The 23,212-nt window shown below is 43.7% G+C and overlaps 2 protein-coding genes and 1 long non-coding RNA gene across 4 annotated transcripts; all 3 read right to left on the reverse strand.

Annotated features, from left to right (window-relative positions):
* Positions 1-989: 989 nt before the first annotated feature.
* LOC133108663 (nicotinamide N-methyltransferase-like) lies at positions 990-2,984 on the reverse strand. The gene is made up of 3 exons (XM_061218294.1): positions 2,658-2,984; positions 2,279-2,486; positions 990-1,878 (listed from the first exon to the last, which is right to left on the reverse strand). Exons 1-3 carry the CDS (start codon positions 2,800-2,802, stop codon positions 1,455-1,457), a joined length of 777 nt encoding a protein of 258 aa, XP_061074278.1. The 5' UTR covers positions 2,803-2,984; the 3' UTR covers positions 990-1,454.
* Positions 2,985-8,092: 5,108 nt separating this feature from the next.
* Positions 8,093-9,170, reverse strand: LOC133107185 (uncharacterized). Its single transcript, XR_009704570.1, has 3 exons — positions 8,916-9,170; positions 8,537-8,744; positions 8,093-8,136 (listed from the first exon to the last, which is right to left on the reverse strand). It is a non-coding gene; the product is annotated as an uncharacterized LOC133107185 (long non-coding RNA).
* An 8,956-nt stretch (positions 9,171-18,126) lies between these two features.
* On the reverse strand, positions 18,127-19,818 carry LOC133108717 (nicotinamide N-methyltransferase-like). Of its 2 annotated transcripts, none has more exons than XM_061218406.1 (3): positions 19,652-19,818; positions 19,299-19,506; positions 18,127-18,950 (listed from the first exon to the last, which is right to left on the reverse strand). In XM_061218406.1, exons 1-3 carry the CDS (start codon positions 19,794-19,796, stop codon positions 18,527-18,529), a joined length of 777 nt encoding a protein of 258 aa, XP_061074390.1. In that variant the 5' UTR covers positions 19,797-19,818; the 3' UTR covers positions 18,127-18,526. The 2 variants fall into 2 exon arrangements, with proteins under 2 accessions (XP_061074390.1, XP_061074389.1); XM_061218405.1 differs by having other exon boundaries at positions 18,127-18,953.
* Between the last annotated feature and the right edge of the window lie 3,394 nt (positions 19,819-23,212).

A 23,212-nucleotide genomic window follows, 5' to 3' on the forward strand; every position in this document is an offset into this window, starting at 1 on the left:
CTCATCCATAGAGAATTCACCATCAAGATCCAAGAGAAGAGACTGTACTGTGGACCAATTCAACGACAGTTGAATTCAGAAGAAATGACTGCTAGAGTACACCTGCGAAGTATAATCACACGGTCTATTTCGTTGTTAGTACATTGTAGCTTGTTCCCATGGTGTCACTGCCTTTATTTTAGCAATGCATGAATCAGAATTTTGTAGGTTTTTAGGTTATAACTAGGCCACATCTAAACTGAAGTAGAGCTGGTGCAACCCAGTCCGACAGAGGACATGCAGCAGATTGGTGAAAAAATAACTTACTATTCAGATGTTGACTTTTGTTTATTTTAATTAGAAAATCAGGTCCTGAGTTTATAAAAAATGTAGCCAGCTAACACTACAAGGACTGGTCATACAAAATAAAATATTATTTTGTGGTGATGGCTAAGTTAACTAATGTTAATAGCAAAATTACCTAAATTCACCCATCCTTCCAGAAATTGTTTTTAAGCTTGCAGGCTTTCATGCAGTAGCTCTGCAGTAAAGGCCTTGGGGTAAAAATCAAATGACTCACAATGTCTGGCTACATATACTGAAAATATACTGGGGTATTCATAATTGTATATTGGATCCAAACCGTTAATTTGAATTTGTACCAGTGTTTGGTGAGAACTAAAAGGTGTGTCCCATATTCTTGATTACATGAATGGGTTGTCTCCATTTTGTTGTGCCAGCTTTCTGCATGGGATTGGCACCATTTGATGCATGAAATTGGAGCCGACCCTATATTTCTGGTTTAGTCCATTTTTCATTGCCAGGTCGGATAACCTGTGTTGAACAGCAAACAGGGGACATACCCGGGTCATTACTTGCGTGAAAGGAGTATGAGCTTTGGGGCTGCATTCCAGGCATACCTGTGTTTTGTGTATCAATGACTGGAAAGCACACCAACAGTGTGAACCCTGACCGGTGTATGCACAAAAAAGATGGACAAATACGGTCAGTGGATGCTGAAACTTTTAATAATATGTTTACATTTTCAATGTTACATTACATGTTATTTAGCTCACGCCTTGAATCCAAAGTGACATACAGTTTAGACTAAGCAGGAAACAATCCCCCCTGGAGCAATGTGGGGTTAAGGGCCTTGCTCAAGGGCCCAACAGCTGTGTAGATCTTATTGTGGCTGCAACAGGGCTTGAACCACCAACCTTCCAGGTCCCACTCATGTACCTTAGCCAATATGCTACAAGCTACCCTACATATTTCATCCCTTGACCCACCCATATAAAGAGAGCATGAGTCACCCTTTTAAAAATATATCACACACAATTCATTTTTTTTATAGATTTGAAAATGTGAAAGTGAAAGTCGCAAATGTGTCTTTGTATAATTTTATCCTCAAGCATTTACCATAAGTTCACAGATGCCTGTGCATAGGAAAACTAAATCCTTGATGCAATTAAGTCCTACTCTGTTTTCTGAGCAACCAGATAAAAAAAGGAGTCACCATCAGTGTAGTTTTTTTCTAATTCTGTTGCAGGCTGGGTGTCGAACTCCTTAATGGAGAAGCCATGGCCCTTTAACGTTTCCTCAACCAGGCTCTGGGTAAGAACCAGACAATCGAATCTCTGCGGCCCCATTACGGCGTATGACTGATTTAGAGTATCAGTGAGCACCAGCGAACTGCCAGGTTTGAGGAGTGCGGCTATACTTCCGATAGCACGGTCGTATTCTTCCTCATCCTCGCAGGCTCCCTCAAGACAAAGACTACACGTTATGCAGTCTGCCGGTTCCATCGGCAGAGGGTGGAAAGGGTTCTCCAGTGTAACGTCGCATTTCAACACCTGCACAATCTGCCTAAGCCTCTGTTCCACCTCTTCTGGTGACCTGCTGTTCCAGAAATGGTGAAAAACATTCTCTTAGCACCTCGCCAATATTTACTCATCATCAAATTGTCATTCAAACCAAGGATAGCAAGTGATTTACACATTTGAAAACATTGCTGGTGTAGGTTATGTTCAAATACAAGCATTGATGATTTTACAGAAAGGTCAATTTGGGACAGTGTCCACAATTACCAGCAATTATTCTGGTGGCTGACCAAAAAACATTTGTGTCTCTTGATTAGTCAATGACAACTCTCACACACACTTTCCATGTGCCTCTTGTAAAGAGCAGATTTCTTAAATAGCCTATGTATAATGTGCTCGAAATGGGATGCACAGTAAAGCATAAATAAATTTTGATTATTGCATTCTTAATAGTGTTAATAATTCACAGAATAGGCTACCTTCTGCCTTCCATTTCACAGACGAACTCGATGAAGGGACGCCAGTTAAAACAGTCTTCCTCCTTTTTAAGCCACTTCTCGATCTCTCTGCGACTCCCGCTAGTCAAATCGGACGCCACTATTTCTTCAAAGTATTTGCTTGCACTTATTATGATATGGACTGTAGGTCCACTCCCCAGGTCAATCAGCTTTTTGCCCTTGAGGTTTCCTGAAATTAGAAACAGTGACTTGGAACAAAACAAAGCTTGTTGAGGAGAATGTGTACCATCACATATGTGTTTGTTTTAAGACTATCCTAGATACTTTGAAGCAGCAGTAAAAGATGAAAAAACACGCTTGACAAGTGTTTGTCTGGCAAGGACTTCAGTAGCTCACTTACCTGATGAAAATGTATTATTCAGGTGGCGTAGTATGAAAGGCAAGCATCCATGCATACTCGGCTCGACTTCAAAGAACTTTAAGTATGCCCTGCTGTCAAAATGTTGATTGTAATCTATACGTGGTACCTTCTTTTTACCACTCATAGCTGTAGGCTTACTGTGTGTTTCTAAGTGTCTGTGATAAAAAATAAAATAATAAAAAACGCCTGATAGTGATGGTTCGGTTGCAATCGACGTTGCTCTAATAACGATATGACCCAGTCATTTTATTTAAGCGTTATGGAACGAGAACCCGTGGTATATCGTGGATATTTGCCCAGCAAGCAGGGTGGATAGATAATTGAAGCGGAGTGTCATTACACCCTCTAGCTGTGCTAATATCCATATTTTGTACGCAATAACAGTTTCTTTCATTGCTGCTAAATATGCACGCACATTGCATAAAAATGCTTGCAAATTGCCAGACCTTGATCATCAAGTGAGCACAGCATTAGAAATGTGCCAGAATTTTTTACTTTAATGGCACCCAGTGCTTCTGCCTCCTGTAATTTGCGTGCTGTAAAGTTAGAAGTAGAGGAGCTGTTGTCTGGAGGGTTGGGAACTACTCCCTCACATCAGTTGCCCTGAAGGAAATAGAAGAACTGGAATGCCTACCCTCCATAAAGGAGGACAAGGCCTTAGACCATTTTACCATTTGAGTCCAGTCCCAAGTGGGAATGCTAAAGAAACTCAAGGAGAAAGGCCATACGGAGCTCTACTGTGGATCCAATGTTAAGTGCCCCCTGAATATGGTATCTAAGGACAAGCAGGAGTGGCTCTGCTGGAACCAGTACTAAGGACCCACGGAAGCTGAAGTTCACCCTGGATGACTCTTCAGATGGTATATGGTAAATTGATTGCATTTATATGCATTTTAATGCCTCTCATTCACCAATTCACACAAACACACACACATACACACACCAAAAGCATTAGGCTGCCATGCAAAGCACCAATCAGCTTGTCGGGAGCAAAGGCAGGCTAGGTGTCTTGCTCAGGGACACTTCGACACACCCAGGGCAGGGGATCGAATGACAATTTCCAGGTGACCATTCTTACCCTGATTTAATGTCCCTTTTTACCTCTGTGGCATCCAGGTTGGACAAGTAGGCCATTGAGCTGCTGCAGTCTGCAACCAATCGTGTGGAGGTCAATGGAAACGCCACTCCTCTCCTTCCTGGCCATCCCAGACATGCCACCATTTAGGGCCCCTCTGGTGGAAGATGCTCCCATTTGGTACAACAAAATGGATCTGAGGTAGGGGCGGTATCCCCAGAGGTTCCAGCCCTTGTAGGAATTGGACCCGGCCTCTGTCTCTGAACCTCCACGCTAGTCTTCTCTGGAATTCTACCTGCACCACGTGCAAACAGAGGGAAGCAGAACTTTATCTGGAGGTTTAATACATGGCTTCAAGATTTTGTAGGAGAGAAAGGTACAGGTTTATCGGGCATTGGGACTCTAATTGGGACAGGGATGAGCGATACAAGTGTAACGGCCTGCAGCTGAACCAGAGGGGAACCTTTGCACTGGGTCAGCGTATGCTTAGGCTAACACAGGATTATTTAAACTAGGGACTTGGGGACAGGGAGGATAGAGAGTGTAATGGGCAGGGAGGTACAGACTGCCCAGACGGAAATGGCAAGGCTACATATAATACAAAATATTTTCAGGGCAAAAATCAAGTAATGGTGGCTTAGGACAGAACTGAGAGTAATAAAGCTGAATATTGTAATATGCGTGGTAATGTTAAAAAATAACTACGGTAAGCCAAAAAGCAATTTGAAAGGCAAATATCAGATAATGCAAATTGCAATCCCAAAGGCTTCATTCCAGACTGTAGCAGGAAAAGGAAAATTAAAGAGGTCAAGTGCATTCAGACTAACAAAGGAGAACTGCTGTATGAGAATAAAGATATTGGTGATGCCTTTAATGGCCACTTTGCTGATTTTTTTTACACATAAATGACGTAAACTTAAGACCAATAAGGCAGCAGGTAAACCTTTCTTTGAGGACACTACCAAGTGTTTTTGTATATCTAGATTTCCAAAAAGCATTTGCTAAGTTACCACATGACAAACTCATTATCAAAATGAGGACGGTGGGAAATATAGGAGCCATTTCGAAGTGGGTTCGGAATTGGCTACGGGATAGAACACAGAGTAGTAGTAGGAAGGGTCCCACAGGGATAGGTGCTGGGGCCACTGCTCTTCCTCAGTTACATAAATGACCTTGATATAAGCATTGAAAGTGAAGCAATTTAGTTAAATTGCAGATGATACAAAACTAGGAGGTTTAGCTAACAGTATGGACTCAGTCCACTCAGTCTTTGGAATTACATATGGATCCAAACCGTCAGTGTGAATTTGTACCTGCGCTAGGCGAGAACTAATATAAGAATCCAGAAGTGGGCTGAAACCTGGAAAATGAAATTCAGTACAACTAAATGTAAAGTTCTACACATGGGAAATAAAAATATAAGGCAGGATGGGGGCTACAAAATTGGATAGTGCTCAAGTTGAGGGGTAATAGTTGACCAAAGCCTTTCGGGTTCTAGTCAATGTGTGGTAGCAGGCCAATAGGATGCTAGGGTACATAGCAGGACAATTGAGTATCAGTCCAAGGAAGTTATACTCACCGAATACAATACTCTTTTGTTATACCACACTAGAGTACTGTGTGCAGTTCTGGGGGCCACACAATAAGAAAGATATAGAGGCACTAAAAAAGGTTCAGAGGAGGGCAACCAGATTGATTCCATGTATAAAAGATAAGAGTTATGAGGATAGACTTAAGATGCTTAATCTCTGTAAGCTTAGTAAAAGGAGACTTAGGGGGCTTTGATTGAGGCTTTTAAATTCACTGAAGGGATGAACAAATTTAATTAAAGGGGATTCTTCGGGGTGAGTTTGGTTAACAGAAGGAGAGAGCACAAATGGACATTAGTAAAGGAGAAATCCCGTACAGATATTAGGAAGTATTTTTTCACACAGCGAGTGGTCAATGTGTGGAATAGCTTGCCAGTACATGTAGTGGAGGCAGAAATACTGGGGGGTTTTAAGAGTTATAACAGCAAAATTACCAATATTCACCCATCCTACCAGAAATTGGTTTTAAGCTTGGAAGCTTTCATACAGTAGATACAGTAGCTCTGCAGTAAAGGCCTTGGGGTAAAAATCAAATGGCTCACAATGTCTGGATATAAATACTGGGGGTTTTCAAGACCAGGCTTGATACAGTTTTAGATTCTATTCACCTTTTAGGAAAACTAGGCAGTAGGTACATTTAGGGGTAGGAAAAGACAAGCATTGCTCGCAATTACCTAATATTATGTTATTTTACGATAGACTACGGATTGGTTGCCTACCTCCGTCTAGAAGACCCTCAAGAGAGGGTTCACCTGCCATTTGTGCTTGCGAGGTCTAGAGTCCATACCACGTCAACAACTCTGACCTGGCAGGTGCCCAGCTCACAAGACTCATCCACAGAGAATTCACCATCAAGATCCAAGAGAGGAGACTGTACTGTGGACCAATTCAACAACAGTACTTAGCTGGATTCAGAAGAAGTGACCGCAAGAGTATGCCTGCAAAGTATAATCATATGGTCGATTTAGTTGTTAGTACATTGTAGCTTGTTCCCATGGTGTCACTGCCTTTATTTTAGCAATGCCTGAATCAGAATTTTGTAGGTTTTTAGGTTATAACTAGGCCACATCTAAACTGAAGTAGAGCTGGTGCAACCCAGTCCTACAGAGGACATGCAGCAGATTGATGAAAAAATAACTTACTATTCAGATGTTGACTTTTGTTTATTTTAATTAGAAAATCAGGTCCTGAGTTTATAAAAAATGTAGCCAGCTAACACTTCAAGGACTGGTCATGCAAAATAAAATATTATTTTGTGGTGATGGCTAAGTTAACTAATGTTAATAGCAAAATTACCTAAATTCACCCATCCTTCCAGAAATTGTTTTTAAGCTTGCAGGCTTTCATGCAGTAGCTCTGCAGTAAAGGCCTTGGGGTAAAAATCAAATGACTCACAATGTCTGGATACATATACTGAAAATATACTGGGGTATTCATAATTGTTTTATGTCCATTCAGTCTTTGGAATTGCATATGGATCCAAACCGTCAATGTGAATTTGTACCAGCGTTAGGTGAGAACTAAAAGGTGTGTCCCATATCCTTGATTACATGAATGGGTTGTCTCCATTTCAGTGTGCCAGCTTTCTGGCACCATTTGATGCACCAAATTTAAAGAGTGGAAACCACATCCACCCGGTGGAACCAGTTCTCTAACCTGGGATGAGGGGGGGGGGGGGGGGGGGGTGTTGGAGCCAACCCTATATTTCTGGTTTCGTCCATTTTTCATTGCCAGGTCGGATAACGTGTGTTGAACAGCAAACAGGGGACATACCCGGGTCATTACTTGCGTGAAAGGAGTATGAGCTTTGGGGCTGCGTTCCAGGCATACCTGTGTTTTGTGTCATTTGTATCAATGACTGGAAAGCACACCAACAGTGTGAACCCTGACCGGTGTATGCACAAAAAAGATGGACAAATACGGTCAGTGGATGCTGAAACTTTTAATAATATGTTTACATTTTCAATGTTACATTACATGTTATTTAGCTCACACTTTTATCCAAAGTGACTTACAGTTTAGACTAAGCAGGAAACAATCCCATCTGGAGCAATGTGGGGTTAAGGGCCTTGCTCAAGGGCCCAACAGCTGTGTAGATCTTATTGTGGCTACAACAGGACTTGAACCACCAACCTTCCAGCTCCCACTCATGTGCCTTAGCCAATATGCTACAAGCTGCCCTATATATTTCATCCCTTGACCCACCCATATAAAGAGAGCATGAGTCACCCTTTTAAAAATATATCACACACAATTCATTTTTTTTATAGATTTAAAAAGTGAAAGTCGCAAATGTGTCTTTGTATAATTTTATCCTCAAGCATTTACCATAAGTTCACAGATGCCTGTGCATAGGAAAAATAAATCCTTCATGCAACTAAGTCCTACTCTATTTTCTGAGCAACCAGATAAAAAAAGGGGTCACCATCAATGTTCTTTTTTTCTAATTCTGTTGCAGGCTGGGTGTCGAACTCCTTAATGGAGAAGCCATGGCCCTTTAACGTTTCCTCAACGTGGCTCTGGGTAAGAACCAGACAATCGAATCTCTGCGGCCCGATTATGCCGCATGACTGATTTAGAATATCAGTGAGCACCAGCGAACCGCCAGGTTTGAGGAGTGCGGCTATATTTCCGATAGCGCGGTCATATTCTTCCTCATCCTCGCAGGCTCCCTCAAGACAAAGACTACACGTTATGCAGTCTGCCGGTTCCATCGGCAGAGGGTGGAAAGGGTTCTCCAATGGAACATCGCACAATCTGCCTAAGCCTCTGTTCCACCTCTTCTGGTGACCTGCTGTTCCAGAAATGGTGAAAAACATTCTCTTAGCACCTCGCCAATATTTACTCATCATCAAATTGTCATTCAAACCAAGGATGGCAAGTGATTTACACATTTGAAAACATTGCTGGTGTAGGTTATGTTCAAATACAAGCATTGATGATCTTACAGAAAGGTCAATTTGGGACAGTGTCCACAATTACCAGCAATTATTCTGGTGGCTGACCAAAAAACATTTGTGTCTCTTGATTAGTCAATGACAACTCTCACACACACTTTCCATGTGCCTCTTTTAAAGAGCAAATTTCTTAAATAGCCTATGTATAATGTGCTCGAAATGGGATGCACAGTAAAGTATAAATAAATTTTGATTATTGCATTCTTAATAGTGTTAATAATTCACAGAGTAGGCTACCTTCTGCCTTCCATTTCACAGACGAACTCGATGAAGGGACGCCAGTTAAAACAGTCTTCCTCCTTTTTAAGCCACTTCTCGATCTCTCTGCGACTCCCGCTAGTCAAATCGGACGCCACTATTTCTTCAAAGTATTTGCTTGCACTTATTATGATATGGATTGTAGGTCCACTCCCCAGGTCAATCAGCTTTTTGCCCTTGAGGTTTCCTGAAATTAGAAACAGTGACTTGGAACAAAACAAAGCTTGTTGAGGAGAATGTGTACCATCACATATGTGTTTGTTTTAAGACTATCCGAGATACTTTGAAGCAGCAGTAAATGATCAAAAAACACGCTTGACAAGTGTTTGTCTGGCAAGGACTTCAGTAGCTCACTTACCTGATGAAAATGTATTGTTCAGGTGGCGTAGTACGAAAGGCAAGAATCCATGCATACTCGGCTCGACTTCAAAGAACTTTAAGTATGCCCTGCTGTCAAAATGTTGATCGTAATCTATACGTGGTACCTTCTTTTTACCACTCATAGCTGTAGGCTTACTGTGTGTTTCTAAGTGTCTGTGATAAAAAAATAATAATGAAAAAAACGCCTGATAGTGATGGTTCGGTCGTAATCGACGTTGCTCTAATAACGATATGACCCAGTCATTTTATTTAAGCGTTATGGAACGAGAACCCGTGGTATATTGTGGATATTGGCACAGCAAGCAGGGTGGATAGATAATTGAAGCGGAGTGTCATTACACCTTCTAGCTGTGCCAATATCCATATTTTGTATGCAATAACAGTTTCTTTCATTGCTGCTGAATATGCACGCACATTGCATAAACATGCTTGCAAATTGCCATACCTTGATCAACAAGGTTCACCCTGGATGACTCTTCAGATGGTATATGGTAAATTGATTGCATTTATATGCATTCTCATTCTCTTACTCTCATTCACCAATTTACACAAACACACACACACACACACAGGGCTGGACTGGCTATATAGTCTACAAGCGGGCCGGTCTAGTTTTGGGCCGGTTTGGGCCGGTATGATTTATAAAAAAAAAAAAAAAAATTTAAAAAAAAAACATTTTTAATGTTTTTGTTATCGAGCGGCCCCAAAAAAATGGACAGCGGCCCATTGGCTCATTTTCTATACTGACAGTGGGCCGGCCCAATCACATGCTTAAGCCCAACCCCTCCCGTCTGGTAGGCTCAACCCTGACCCCTCCTCCCTGTTGTCAGGTTGTTGTCAGTTGAGAAATGGATCGAAATGGATCGAAAGCGCAAAGGAGGTGCCCAGAAAATTAGAGACAAGAAAGTCCAAAAGTTGGCAGAGGATGCCTCAAAATGTAGAAAGATTACACAAATGTTCTCTGGAACTGCTGCTAGTAGCAGTAACAGTAGCAGTAACGTTAACGTTAACGTTAGTCAGCAGCAACGCGAGTCGGACAGTGACACAGACTCAGAGTCAGTTGTGACAGTGGAGGATATAGCTAGCACTAAAGAGGTAAGCTAAGCAGTCACTCGGTCATTCAGTCACTCGGTCTCACTAAGCAACGTTACGTTAGCATAATTTTTTGGGCTAGGTCTTATGAATGTTAGCACAGAATGGCTAATGCTATTGCTAACTCTAGATGAGCCTAGTCCAACAAGGTAGGTAGGTAGGGAGGTAGGGGCAGTATCTCCAGAGGTTCCAGCCCTTGTAGGAATTGGACCCGGCCTCTGTCTCTGAACCTCCACGCTAGTCTTCTCTGGAATTCTACCTGCACCACGTGCAAACAGAGGGAAGCAGAACTTTATCTGGAGGTTTAACACGTGGCTACAACATTTTGTAGGAGAGAAAGATACAGGTTTATGGGGCATTGGGACTCTAATTGGGACAGGGGTGAGCGATACAAGTGTGACGGGCTGCACCTGAACCAGAGGGGAACCTTTGCACTGGGTCAGCGTATGCTTAGGCTAACACAGGATTATTTAAACTAGGGACTTGGGGGCAGGGAGGATAGACAGTGTAATGGGCAGGGAGGTACAGACTGCCCAGACGGAAATGGCAAGGCTACATATAATGGTTAGAGCGATAACAAAACATTTTCAGGGCAAAAATCAAGTAATGGTGGCTTAGGACAGCACTGAGAGTAATAAAGCTGAATATTGTAATATGCGTGGTAAGGTTAAAAAATAACTACGGTAAGACAAAGGCAATTTGAAAGGCAAATATCATATAATGCAAATTGCAATCCCAAAGGCTTCTTTCCAGACTGTAGCAGGAAAAGGAAAATTAAAGCGGTCAAGTGCATTCAGACTAACAAAGGAGAACTGCTGTATGAGAATAAAGATATTGGTGATGCCTTTAATGGTCACTTTGCTGAGTTTTTTTACACATAAATGACATAAACTTAAGACAAATAAGGCAGCAGGTAAACCTTTCTTTGAGGACACTACCAAGTGTTTTTGTATATCTAGATTTCCAAAAAGCATTTGCTAAGTTACCACATGACAAACTGTTGTGAGCCACGGACCCCTTGCCGAGCTCAGACCTCACCATCAGGTGTCTCGGGGACGAACTCAAGTACTCCGAACGTCCTGGAGCCCTGGTAAGTTCTTCTGAACTTCCAGCCCAGTCTCGAAGTGAAGGGTGTGATGCAAATCTGGTATTCGATGTCCTGTATTCAATGTATTCCTCTAAAGACTCTTTATCACATGTGATTATAGTAAGATATACTTTATTGTAATCAATCAAAAGAATAGAGTTATACAGATTACAGTGTACATATCATCTTTTGCAGTTTGCTAATCACATGCAAGTTACATATACCCCTTTAGCTCTTTCTAATTTACCTTTCCACCATGATGTTTAAAAATCAAGGTACACCCCTCCAATATCCATCCTCTTTGGCCTTAGCCTTATCCTATAGCTCCCCCTTCTGGACATTTAAAAAGAAACTATTTCTAGAATATTATATTTATCTAACTATGATAACTTCTCTACATTTTTCTACCTTATATAGTACCTTAATGAGAAATAAAAGATATTAAAATAAAAGGAAACTTATAATGTGTTACTTTTCCTACTTCTACAAGTAATATAGATTATAATTACCACTCCAGCTTGGTTATAGTTGTTCTGCGTGGCTCTTTTTTCAACAGCTCGTAGACATCTTCTGAAGCCAAATTCTAAGATCCCACTCTAAGGTCTAAAAGCTTATTCCTTATATATCTTTTTTGCATACAAAAGTGTACCTTTTTTTATAAGAAATGTCCCCAATATTTCAAGCGGGAAGACATTTATCTCTTATGTAACTTGTTTTTTAATGATCATATTAATTATTTCTGTTTTTCCAATTGTCATTTTCTCATACCTCAAAAGAAATGTCCCCAATATTTTATGTCATGTGCCCCTCCAGTTTGGGAATTTCCACCATCTTAATATACGAGTGGAAAAACACTAGCTCTTATGTAATTTTTAATGAACCTATTCATCACTGGTGTCTGTTTCAATTTCATAGTCTCTCCTTGACTTCCTCCAAACTTTGATCTCATGCAAGCCAGAAGTTAAAGCCTGCCACCATCTCAACACACTCTTCAGGTGCCCCTTTTTATGGTGCCTTAAGGGATCTACAAAGGACATCCAGCTAATAGCTGAGTGTAATTCATCATTTAACTCCTCTATAGTCAGTCCTTTGAATCTATCCGATAAATTATTTGTGTTATAATCAGGAAGGCCCTTGAAGCCTCTTAATCTTCTTTCGGTATTGACATCCTTTCCATTTTCCTTATCTCTCTTACATTTTTCAATCTCCTCCTGCTCTTTGATCTCCCAATTATCTTCATTGTCTTTCTCATCCTGTTGCTTTAACCAGGCCTTGTGCTCCTCCCCTGTAGGAGCAAGCCCACACGTGTCAACCAAGTATGTTATCACATCTATCGTCTCCTTGAATGCAAAACACCCTGGGTCACCAATTTTCCGTTCTGCGTGTTCAGCATCTTCCATGGTCATGCTAGAACACATTCTACGCATGGCCTCAGTCAGGCCTTTAGCCTTGCTCTCTAAAACCCTGAATCTAAGTCCTCTGACTTCAGACTCCTCAGTATCCATATACGGTTGTACATTTATCTTGTACCATATACTTCTCCTCTTACGGGAGCTTTTACTCCTACCCCATTGGCGTGTGCGAAGGGTTAACAATGCATTCCTGCCTAACCCATCTTCTGTCAATCTCTCATCAGGCGGGCCTAGGGCCGGGTCCTCGACAAAACTCATTATCAAAATGAGGACGGTGGGAAATATAGGAGCTATTTCGAAGTGGGTTCGGAATTGGCTACGGGATAGAACACAGAGTAGTAGTAGGAAGGGTCCCACAGGGATAGGTGCTGGGGCCACTGCTCTTCCTCAGTTACATAAATGACCTTGATATAGGCATTGAAAGTAAAGCAATTTAGTTAAATTGCAGATGATACAAAACTAGGAGGTTTAGCTAACAGTATGGACTCAGTCCACTCAGTCTTTGGAATTACTTATGGATCCAAACCGTCAATGTGAATTTGTACCTGCGCTAGGCGAGAACTAATATAAGAATCCAGAAGTGGGCTGAAACCTGGAAAATGAAATTCAGTACAACTAAATGTAAAGTTCTACACATGGGAAATAAAAATATAAGGCAGGATTACTTTATGGGGGCTACAAAATTGGATAGTGCTCAAGTTGAGGGGTAATAGTTGACCAAAGCCTTTCGGGTTCTAGTCAATGTGTGGTAGCAAGCCAATAGGATGCTAGGATACATAGCAGGACAATTGAGTATCAGTCCAAGGAAGTTATACTCACCGAATACAATACTCTTTTGTTATACCACACTAGAGTACTGTGTGCAGTTCTGGGGGCCACACTATAAGAAAGATATAGAGGCACTGAAAAAGGTTCAGAGGAGGGCAACCAGATTGATTCCATGTATAAAAGATAAGAGTTATGAGGATAGACTTAAGATGCTTAATCTCTTTAAGCTTAGTAAAAGGAGACTTAGGGGGCTTTGATTGAGGCTTTTAAATTCACTGAAGGGATTAACAAATTAAAGGAGATTCTTCGGGGTGAGTTTGGTTAACAGAAGGAGAGAGCACAAATGGACATTAGTAAAGGAGAAATTCCGTACAGAAATTAGGAAGTAATTTTTCACACAGCGAGTGGTCAATGTGTGGAATAGCTTGCCAGTACATGTAGTGGAGGCAGAAATACTGGGGGGTTTTAAGAGTTTTAAGAGCAAAATTACCAATATTCACCCATCCTACCAGAAATTGTTTTTAAGCTTGGAAGCTTTCATACATTAGATACAGTAGCTCTGCAGTAAAGGCCTTGGGGTAAAAATCAAATGGCTCACAATATCTGGATATAAATACTGGGGGTTTTCAAGACCAGGCTTGATACAGTTTTAGATTCTATTCACCTTTTATGAAAACTAGGCAGTAGGTGTCACGTTTCAGGTCTGTCTCGCCATGTTTTATGTTGATTTATGTTTATTTATGTTGTCTTAGTCACGTAGTGTCTTATCATGTATTATGTTGTCTAGGTTCGTCATGTTGTTTAGTTATGTTTCGTTACGATTTATTTTCTTGTCATGTTTAGTTATGTCTCGTTACGATTTATTTTCTTGTCATGTCTAGTTATGTTGTCGTACGATTTTATTACCTGGTTATGTTGAGTGATTATCGTCTTAGTTTCGCTTTGTGTTTGTTTTGATGCATGTTTATTGTTACGTAACTGGTCGTTGTTATGCATACACTTTTACATGTTTTTCCGCAAACCTTGCGTTCCGCCTTTTCTCTCTCTCTCTCTCTCGTTCTGTCATTCACTCCCCTAAGTGTTTCCATTTGTCTATTTACTAAAACTACTAACGCTAGATCAGGATTGGGTAGAGACTAACAAACTAATCATGTGTTCATGTTACCTTACGTTTCTCGTGCATGTCATTTACTAATTTACTAATGCTAGGGCAGGATAGGTTTATTACTAACGATTACTAATCTCCTTGTTAAACTTGTCATCCATCGCACCTGTTTTCCATTTCCTTGCTACGCTCTAACTAATTGTCTACACCTGTCTACACCTGCATTTATAGCCCAGTCGCGCAACTGTTCACTGCGAAATTGTCTGCCTCTGTTTTCCACGCAACTCTTGAGCATTTACTGTTTTGATTACACGTTACGATCCTAGCCTGTTTATCGACCATCGTCCATTGATTTCGTTTTGTTGACCACTGTTTGTTTTTTGACTACGTCCTCGCCTACCGTTTTTGTACTTTTGCCCCGCTGATTGTTTCATGGTTTCGACTCCCGCTTCGCCCACGACTACGCCTCTGCCTGCCGTCCGCCTGTTCATCTGCCCCGCTGACTGCTCTCCTGCTACCGGACCTCCCTGCACGTCTACCGACTACGAGATTGCCTCTTCCCTCGGCACCGTGCTTTTTGTTTGTTTTATATTTGTTTGGCTGGATCTTCGTGTATGGACTTTGGTTGTGTTTACTACGCTCCTGGGACTCGTCCCGAATAAAGCCCTAACGGGACTTTATTTAACTATTGTTTCTGAGTCGTGCATTTTGGGTCCAACCCCCACGCACCCGTCTCAGAACAATTTCGCCAAAATGGACCCTGCTGACTCTACTGCCATGTTCCACGCCCTCCAGGAACAAGGAGCCATCGTCCGGCAGCATTCACAAGGAATCTCCGAACTTCATCTGGAGATTCGTGAACTGTGTGCGGAGATGAGGAGGCTCGCCGTCGCGGTCCTGCCACAACCACGGGAGGAGCCTTCCCACCCACCCACATCCCCAGCGCTCAACCCCACGGGAACCTGCCAATTCCGAGAGCCCCAACAACCCCCTCCGGAGAGGTTTGGTGGAGAACCTGAGAGGTGCAAGGCTTTCCTTCTACAATGCGACTTCGTGTTCAGGCAACAGCCCCAGACCTACAACAGCGACGACCGTCGGATTGGCTATGTGATGGGGCTACTCAAGGGGAGGGCGTTGGACTGGGCTACGGCGGTGTGGTCCGGGGATTCATTCCCTCCTCTTTACCCAGTCTTCGCCGATGAGATTCGGAAGGTCTTCCAACACGCATCCAGCGACCAGGAGCCATCCCAGAGACTGATTGCTCTGCGCCAAGGACGGAAGACCGCGGCAGACCACTCCATCGACTTCCGCACCTTCGCGGCGGCTACTAGCTGGAACGATGCGGCGTTGGCAAATCTCTTCCTGGCCAGCCTGAGTGAGATGCTCCAGGACGAGTTGGCGTGACTGGACCCCATCACCCAGTTTGACCAGCTTGTGCGCACCACTATCCGCCTGGACAACCGTGCCAGACAACGTCGGTCGGAGAGACCGATCCTTCCTGGCAACCATTACCCCAGGCAGGGGCCAAGTCCTCAACTGGAGGAGCAGCAGTCTGAGGGATCCGAACCCATGGACCTGTCCCGGGCCGGTACAAGGATCTCTACCGAGGAACGAGCACGCCGCAGAACCACTGGTTCGTGCTTCTACTGTGGGAGGCCGGGTCACACCCAGGCTCGGTGCTCCTTCAAGACCAGGAGACCAGTGGAGGTGAGAGCTTTCGACAGACATGAGGGGTCTGACAGAGACAACCATCGTCCCACGCTCATGACTCTGTTAATTCTGCCCGACATAACGACCCGGATTAACGCGTTGGTGGATTCTGGAGCGGACGCCAATCTCATTGACGAAGTTTTGGTGTCTGAACTGAACATCCCCACCCTCCCTCTACCCCACCCTGAGAACGCGCGGTCGCTGGATGGAAGGACCTTCTGCCGCATGACACAAATCACCATTCCCTTACAACTGATCATTTCTGGGAACCATCGGGAGATGATCCAGTTCCGCGTCATCCAGTCCCCTAATGACCAACTCATCTTGGGATTACCCTGGCTCCAGAAACACAACCCCACGATCAACTGGAGTTCTAACCAAGTGCAAGCATGGGATCCGAAGTGCCATCTGTCCTGCTTGCGTTCCGCCCCACCACCAGCAGAGGGAGTGCCAGCTCTACCACAGACTCCCAAACCCTCCCTGGAGAGGGTCCCCTCCCCTTACCATGACCTGGGCACAGTGTTCTCCAAGACACAAGCTCAGTCTTTGCCGCCTCATCGACCCTACGACTGCGCCATCGAGCTCCTCCCTGGTTCGTCACTTCCCTCAAGTCGCCTATACAACGTCTCCAGACCAGAGAGGGAGGCGATGGAGAAATACATCCGTGACTGCCTGGCTAACGGACTAATTCGCCCTTCTTCCTCTCCCGTCGGTGCGGGATTCTTCTTCGTTCAGAAGAAAGATGGCTCCCTACACCCGTGCATCGACTACAGGGAGCTGAACAACATCACGGTGAGGAACAAGTATCCTCTGCCCCTGATGGACTCCGCGTTCCACCCACTTCACGAGGCCACCATCTTCACCAAGTTGGATCTCCGTAACGCTTACCACCTGGTCCGTATCCGTGAGGGCGATGAATGGAAGACCGCCTTCAACACCTCTCTCGGACACTTCGAATACCTGGTCATGCCATTCGGCCTCACCAATGCTCCTGCTGTGTTCCAGGCCCTGGTGAATGATGTTCTTCGGGACTTGTTGGGTCGCCATGTGTTCGTCTACCTGGATGACATCTTAATCTACTCCACCAATGCCAAGGATCATGAATACCACGTCAGGCAAGTCCTACAGAGACTCCTGGAGAACAGACTATTCGTCAAGGTGGAGAAGTGCGTCTTCCACTCCGACACAGTTGAGTTCCTGGAGTTTATCCTTGAGAGGGGACGGATCAGGGCAGATCCCAAGAAGATTCTGGCAGTTACCGACTGGCCCACACCCACCTCACGTAAGCAGCTCCAACGCTTCTTGGGATTCGCCAACTTCTACCGAAGGTTCATCAGATCCTATAGTCAAGTGGTCTCTTCTCTAACCAAACTCACGTCCCCTGCGGTGCCATTCCAGTGGAGCTCCGAAGCTGAGACGGCCTTCACCAAGGTCAAGAGACTGTTCTCTTCCGCTCCCATCCTGGTACACCCCGACCCCACCCGCCAGTTTGTGGTCGAGACGGATGCTTCCGACACAGGGGTGGGAGCAGTGCTCTCTCAGGTGGCGGCTGCTGACAACCGACTACACCCCTGCGCCTTCTTCTCCAAGAAGCTGTCCCCGGCGGAGAGGAACTATGACGTTGGGAACCGAGAGCTGCTAGCAGTCAAACTGGCGTTTTAAAGAGTGGAAACCACATCCACCCGGTGGAACCAGTTCTCTAACCGGGGGTGAGGGGGGGGGGGGTGTTGGAGCCAACCCTATATTTCTGGTTTCATCCATTTTTCATTGCCAGGTCGGATAACCTGTGTTGAACAGCGAACAGGGGACATACCCGGGTCATTACTTGTGTGAAAGGAGTATGAGCTTTGGGGCTGCGTTCCAGGCATACCTGTGTTTTGTGTATCAATGACTGGAAAGCACACCAACAGTGTGAACCCTGACCGGTGTATGCACAAAAAAGATGGACAAGTACAGTGGATGCTGAAACTTTTAATAATATGTTTACATTTTCAATGTTACATTACATGTTATTTAGCTCACGCTTTTATCCAAAGTGATTTACAGTTTAGACTAAGCAGGAAACAATCCCCTCTGGAGCAATGTGGGGTTAAGGGCCTTGCTCAAGGGCCCAACAGCTGTGTAGATCTTATTGTGGCTACAACAGGACTTGAACCACCAACCTTCCACTCATGTACCTTAGCCAATATGCTACAAGCTGCCCTATATATTTCATCCCTTGACCCACCCATATAAAGAGAGCATGAGTCACCCTTTTAAAAATATATCACACACAATTCATTTTTTTTAATAGATTTAAAAATGTGAAAGTGAAAGTCGTGAATGTGTCATTGTATAATTTTATCCTCAAGCATTTACCATAAGTTCACAGATGCCTGTGCATAGGAAAACTAAATCCTTGATGCAACTAAGTCCTACTCTGTTTTCTGAGCAACCAGATAAAAAAAGGGGTCACCATCAATGTACTTTTTTTCAAATTCTGTTGCAGGCTGGGTGTCGAACTCCTTAATGGAGAAGCCATGGCCCTTTAACGTTTCCTCAACCTGGCTCTGGGTAAGAGCCAGACAACCGAATGTCTGCTCCCCCATTACGCCGCATGACTGATTTAGAATATCAGTGAGCACCAGCGAACCGCCAGGTTTGAGGAGTGCGGCTATACTTCCGATAGCGCGGTCGTATTCTTCCTCATCCTCGCAGGCTTCCTCAAGACAAAGACTACACGTTATGCAGTCTGCCGGTTCCATCGGCAGAGGGTGGAAAGGGTTCTCCAATGTAACATCGCATTTCAACACCTGCACAATCTGCCTAAGCCTCTGTTCCACCTCTTCTGGTGACCTGCTGCTCCAGAAATGGTGAAAAACATTCTCTTAGCACCTCGCCAATATTTACTCATCATCAAATTGTCATTCAAACCAAGGATGGCAAGTAATTTACACATTTGAAAACATTGCTGGTGTAGGTTATGTTCAAATACAAGCATTGATGATCTTACAGAAAGGTCAATTTGGGACAGTGTCCACAATTACCAGCAATTATTCTGGTGGCTGACCAAAAAACATTTGTGTCTCTTGCAGATTTCTTAAATAGCCTATGTATAATGTGCTCGAAACGGGATGCACAGTAAAGTATGAATAAATTTTGATTATTGCATTCTTAATAGTGTTAATAATTCACAGAATAGGCTACCTTCTGCCTTCCATTTCACAGACGAACTCGATGAAGGGACGCCAGTTAAAACAGTCTTCCTCCTTTTTAAGCCACTTCTCGATCTCTCTGCGACTCCCGCTGGTCAAGTCGGACGCCACTATTTCTTCAAAGTATTTGCTTGCACTTATTATGATATGGATTGTAGGTCCACTCCCCAGGTCAATCAGCTTTTTGCCCTTGAGGTTTCCTGAAATTAGAAACAGTGACTTGGAACAAAACAAAGCTTGTTGAGGAGAATGTGTACCATCACATATGTGTTTGTTTTAAGACTATATATCAAAAAACACACTTGACAACTGTTTGTCTGGCAAGGACTTCAGTAGCTCACTTACCTGATGAAAATGTATTGTTCAGGTGGCGTAGTACGAAAGGCAAGAATCCATGCATACTCGGCTCGACTTCAAAGAACTTTAAGTATGCCCTGCTGTCAAAATGTTGATTGTAATCTATACGTGGTACCTTCTTTTTAACACTCATAGCGATAGGCTTACTGTGTGTTTCTAAGTGTCTGTGATAAAAAAGAAAACGCCTGATAGTGATGGTTCGGTCGTAATCGACGTTGGTCTAATAACGATATGAGCCAGTCGTTTTATTTAAGCGTTATGGAACGAGAACCCGTGGTATATCGTGGATATTGGCACGGCAAGCAGGGTGGATAGATAATTGAAGCGGAGTGTCATTACACCCTCTAGCTGTGCCAATATCCATATTTTGTACGCAATAACAGTTTCTTTCATTGCTGCTGAATATGCACGCACATTGCATAAACATGCTTGCAAATTGCCAGACCTTGATCAACAAGTGAGCACAGCATTAGAAATGTGCCAGAATTTTTGACTTTTATGGCACCCAGTGCTTCTGCCTTCTGTAATTTGCGTGCTGTAAAGTTAGAAGTAGAGGAGCTGTTGTCTGGAGGGTTGTGAACTACTCCCTCACATCAGTTGCCCTGAAGGAAATAGAAGAACTGGAATGCCTACCCTCCATAAAGGAGGACAAGGCCTTAGACCATTTTACCATTTGAGTCCAGTCCCAAGTGGGAATGCTAAAGAAACTCAAGGAGAAAGGCCATACAGAGCTCTACTGTGGATCCAATGTTAAGTGCCCCCTGAATATGGTATCTAAGGACAAGCAGGAGTGGCTCTGCTGGAACCAGTACTAAGGACCCACGGAAGCTTAAGTTCACCCTGGATGACTCTTCAGACGGTATATGGTAAATTGATTGCATTTATATGCATTTTAATGCCTCTCATTCACCAATTCACACAAACACACACACACACACACACACACAGGGCTGGACTGGCTATATAGTCTACAAGCAGGCCGGTCTAGTTTTGGGCCGGTTTGGGCCGGTATGATTGAAAAAAATAAATAAATAAATAAAATAAAAAAAACATTTTTCATGTTTTTGTTATCGAGCGGCCCCAAAAAAATGGACAGCGGCCCATTGGCTCATTTTCTATACTGACAGTGGGCCGGCCCAATCACATGCTTAAGCCCAACCCCTCCCGTCTGGTAGGCTCAACCCTGACCCCTCCTCCCTGTTGTCAAGTTGTTGTCAGTTGAGAAATGGATCGAAAGCGCAAAGGAGGTGCCCAGAAAATTAGAGACAAGAAAGTCCAAAAGTTGGCAGAGGATGCCTCAAAATGTAGAAAGATTACACAAATGTTCTCTGGAACTGCTGCTAGTAGCAGTAACAGTAGCAGTAACGTTAACGTTAACGTTAGTCAGCAGCAACGCAAGTCGGACAGTGACACAGACTCAGAGTCAGTTGTGACAGTGGAAGATATAGCTAGCACTAAAGAGGTAAGCTAAGCAGTCACTCGGTCAGTCAGTCACTCGGTCTCACTAAGCAACGTTACGTTAGCATAATTTTTTGGGCTAGGTCTTATGAATGTTAGCACAGAATGGCTAATGCTATTGCTAACTCTAGATGAGCCTAGTCCAACAACAGTGCGAGCGCGCTGATTTTGGCAGACCGTTTGAGCGCTCTTTTCAAACCGGTGCCTTCACAGATTTATTTAGTACAGTATCGTACGTTATCGCAGGGGGTTTCAGGAACAATATTATGTGCTGTTATTATTAACTATTGTCGACGCGATCGAGGATTTACCGCGACTAGACTGATGTAAAATGTAGCTAACTAGCCAGGGCGTCTGGCAGCTTGAGCGTCTGATGCAACTGACGTAGGCTAACGCCGGGTGCCAAAATAATGTTTCTTTTGGGAATAATAGCCGCATGTGTTTGATCATTAGACTATACCCCGTAGCAGACTAATTGTAGTAGTAGTAGTAGTAGGCTAGTAGTAGCAGTAGTAGTTGTTGTTGTTGTTGTAGCAAACTAGCTCTGTTATTTTGAATATGGCTATCATTTTTTGGAATGTGGCTACTGGCTATCATCATGCTACTACTGTAGTGATTTTGTAGAATTGTGGTGCCATATTTGGAAAATTATTTTCCATTGACCTGTGTATTAAAAAGGGCTTCGCCTTTTCGGTGAAGAAGCCCTTTGAAACAAGTGTGATATAGGGGCTATATCTATATAAATAAACAAATTGAACTTGAGAAAGCATAGATTGAATTTCAAGATCAAAACATGTCTTGTTGTTGAACCAGGTTGAGCTGCCCTCCCCAGAAAACGAGACACAACGTGTCACTGTCAGGGAGAGAGAGGTAAGCCAGGAACAGGAAAGAGGGAGCAAGCAGGACCTCAACTAGCGCAAAAGTTCTTCACCTGTAAAGATGGCACCTGTAGGAAGTGGCTCACGTATTGCGAGGAACAGCATACGTTGTTTTGTTTTGTATGTATGGCATTTTCAAAGAGCACTGACCCCAGCAAATTTATTATTGGAATGTCAGAATGGAGACACGCACAACAGTATGTAGAGGCGCACGGAAAGAGTAATGCACACCGAAAGTGAGCTGAAGCTTATTTCCTAAGATGCAAAAACGTAGATATCCAGAGCAAGTTTGCCGGCAGTCAGATGTCTGCTCATAGGCAGCAAGTAAGAAAGAAATGCCAGGTTTTGGAGCGTGTAGTGGATGTGGTGAAAGTGATTGGGAAGAGGGGCTTGAGCTACAGGCATGTGGAGAATGAGGCAGCATACAAGTGGGACGACTGTACCCTAGATCATGCAAACTTCTTGGAGCTGATCCTTGTAATAGGAAAGTATGATGTAAGCCTCAAAGAGCATCTTGATGAGTGCATGAAGAAGAGCAAAGAATTGCATGCATCCAGTGGAACAAAAGGTAGAGGGTCTCTCATCACCTTACTGTCCAAGACCACTGTAAACTCAGTGATAGACAGTATTGGCCATCTCATTCAGGAGACCATCGCAAGTGACATCCAAAAAGCTGGAATGTTCACTGTTCAACGGGACACCACACAAGATGTAAACTCCCAGGATCAGTGTGCAGTCGTCCTAAGATATGTGACTGAAGCTGTGCACGAGAGGCTTGTTGCTGTAGTGAAGTGCCATGCCTCCACTGGAGAATACTTTGTGGACTCTCAGAGGTCTTAGATCGCCTGAAACTGGACAAGGCCATGTGCATCGGGAATTCCACAGACGGGGCATCAAATATGCAGGGCCAGTACAGAGGGTTTTCAGCACTGATGGCATCCCAATCTCCCACTCATGTACATGTATGGTGCTACGCCCATGTACTTAATCTAGTCCTGGCTGACACTACTGGAAGTGTTTTAGAAAGTGGATCCCTCTTCAGTCTACTCAATGACGTAGCAGTGTTCATCAAGGACTCCTACCAGAGGGTCATACTGTGGGACAACGAAGCCCAAGACAAAAGCCACAGGCGGCTATCTCCAATAGGAGAAACACGGTGGGGGTCCAAGTACGAAGCAGTCGAAAAAGTGTTTGGACACTTTGGTAAACCAAC

The sequence above is a fragment of the Conger conger genome, chromosome 13 (genome assembly GCF_963514075.1).
Source record: "Conger conger chromosome 13, fConCon1.1, whole genome shotgun sequence".
In the NCBI taxonomy this organism is placed as follows: domain Eukaryota; kingdom Metazoa; phylum Chordata; class Actinopteri; order Anguilliformes; family Congridae; genus Conger; species Conger conger.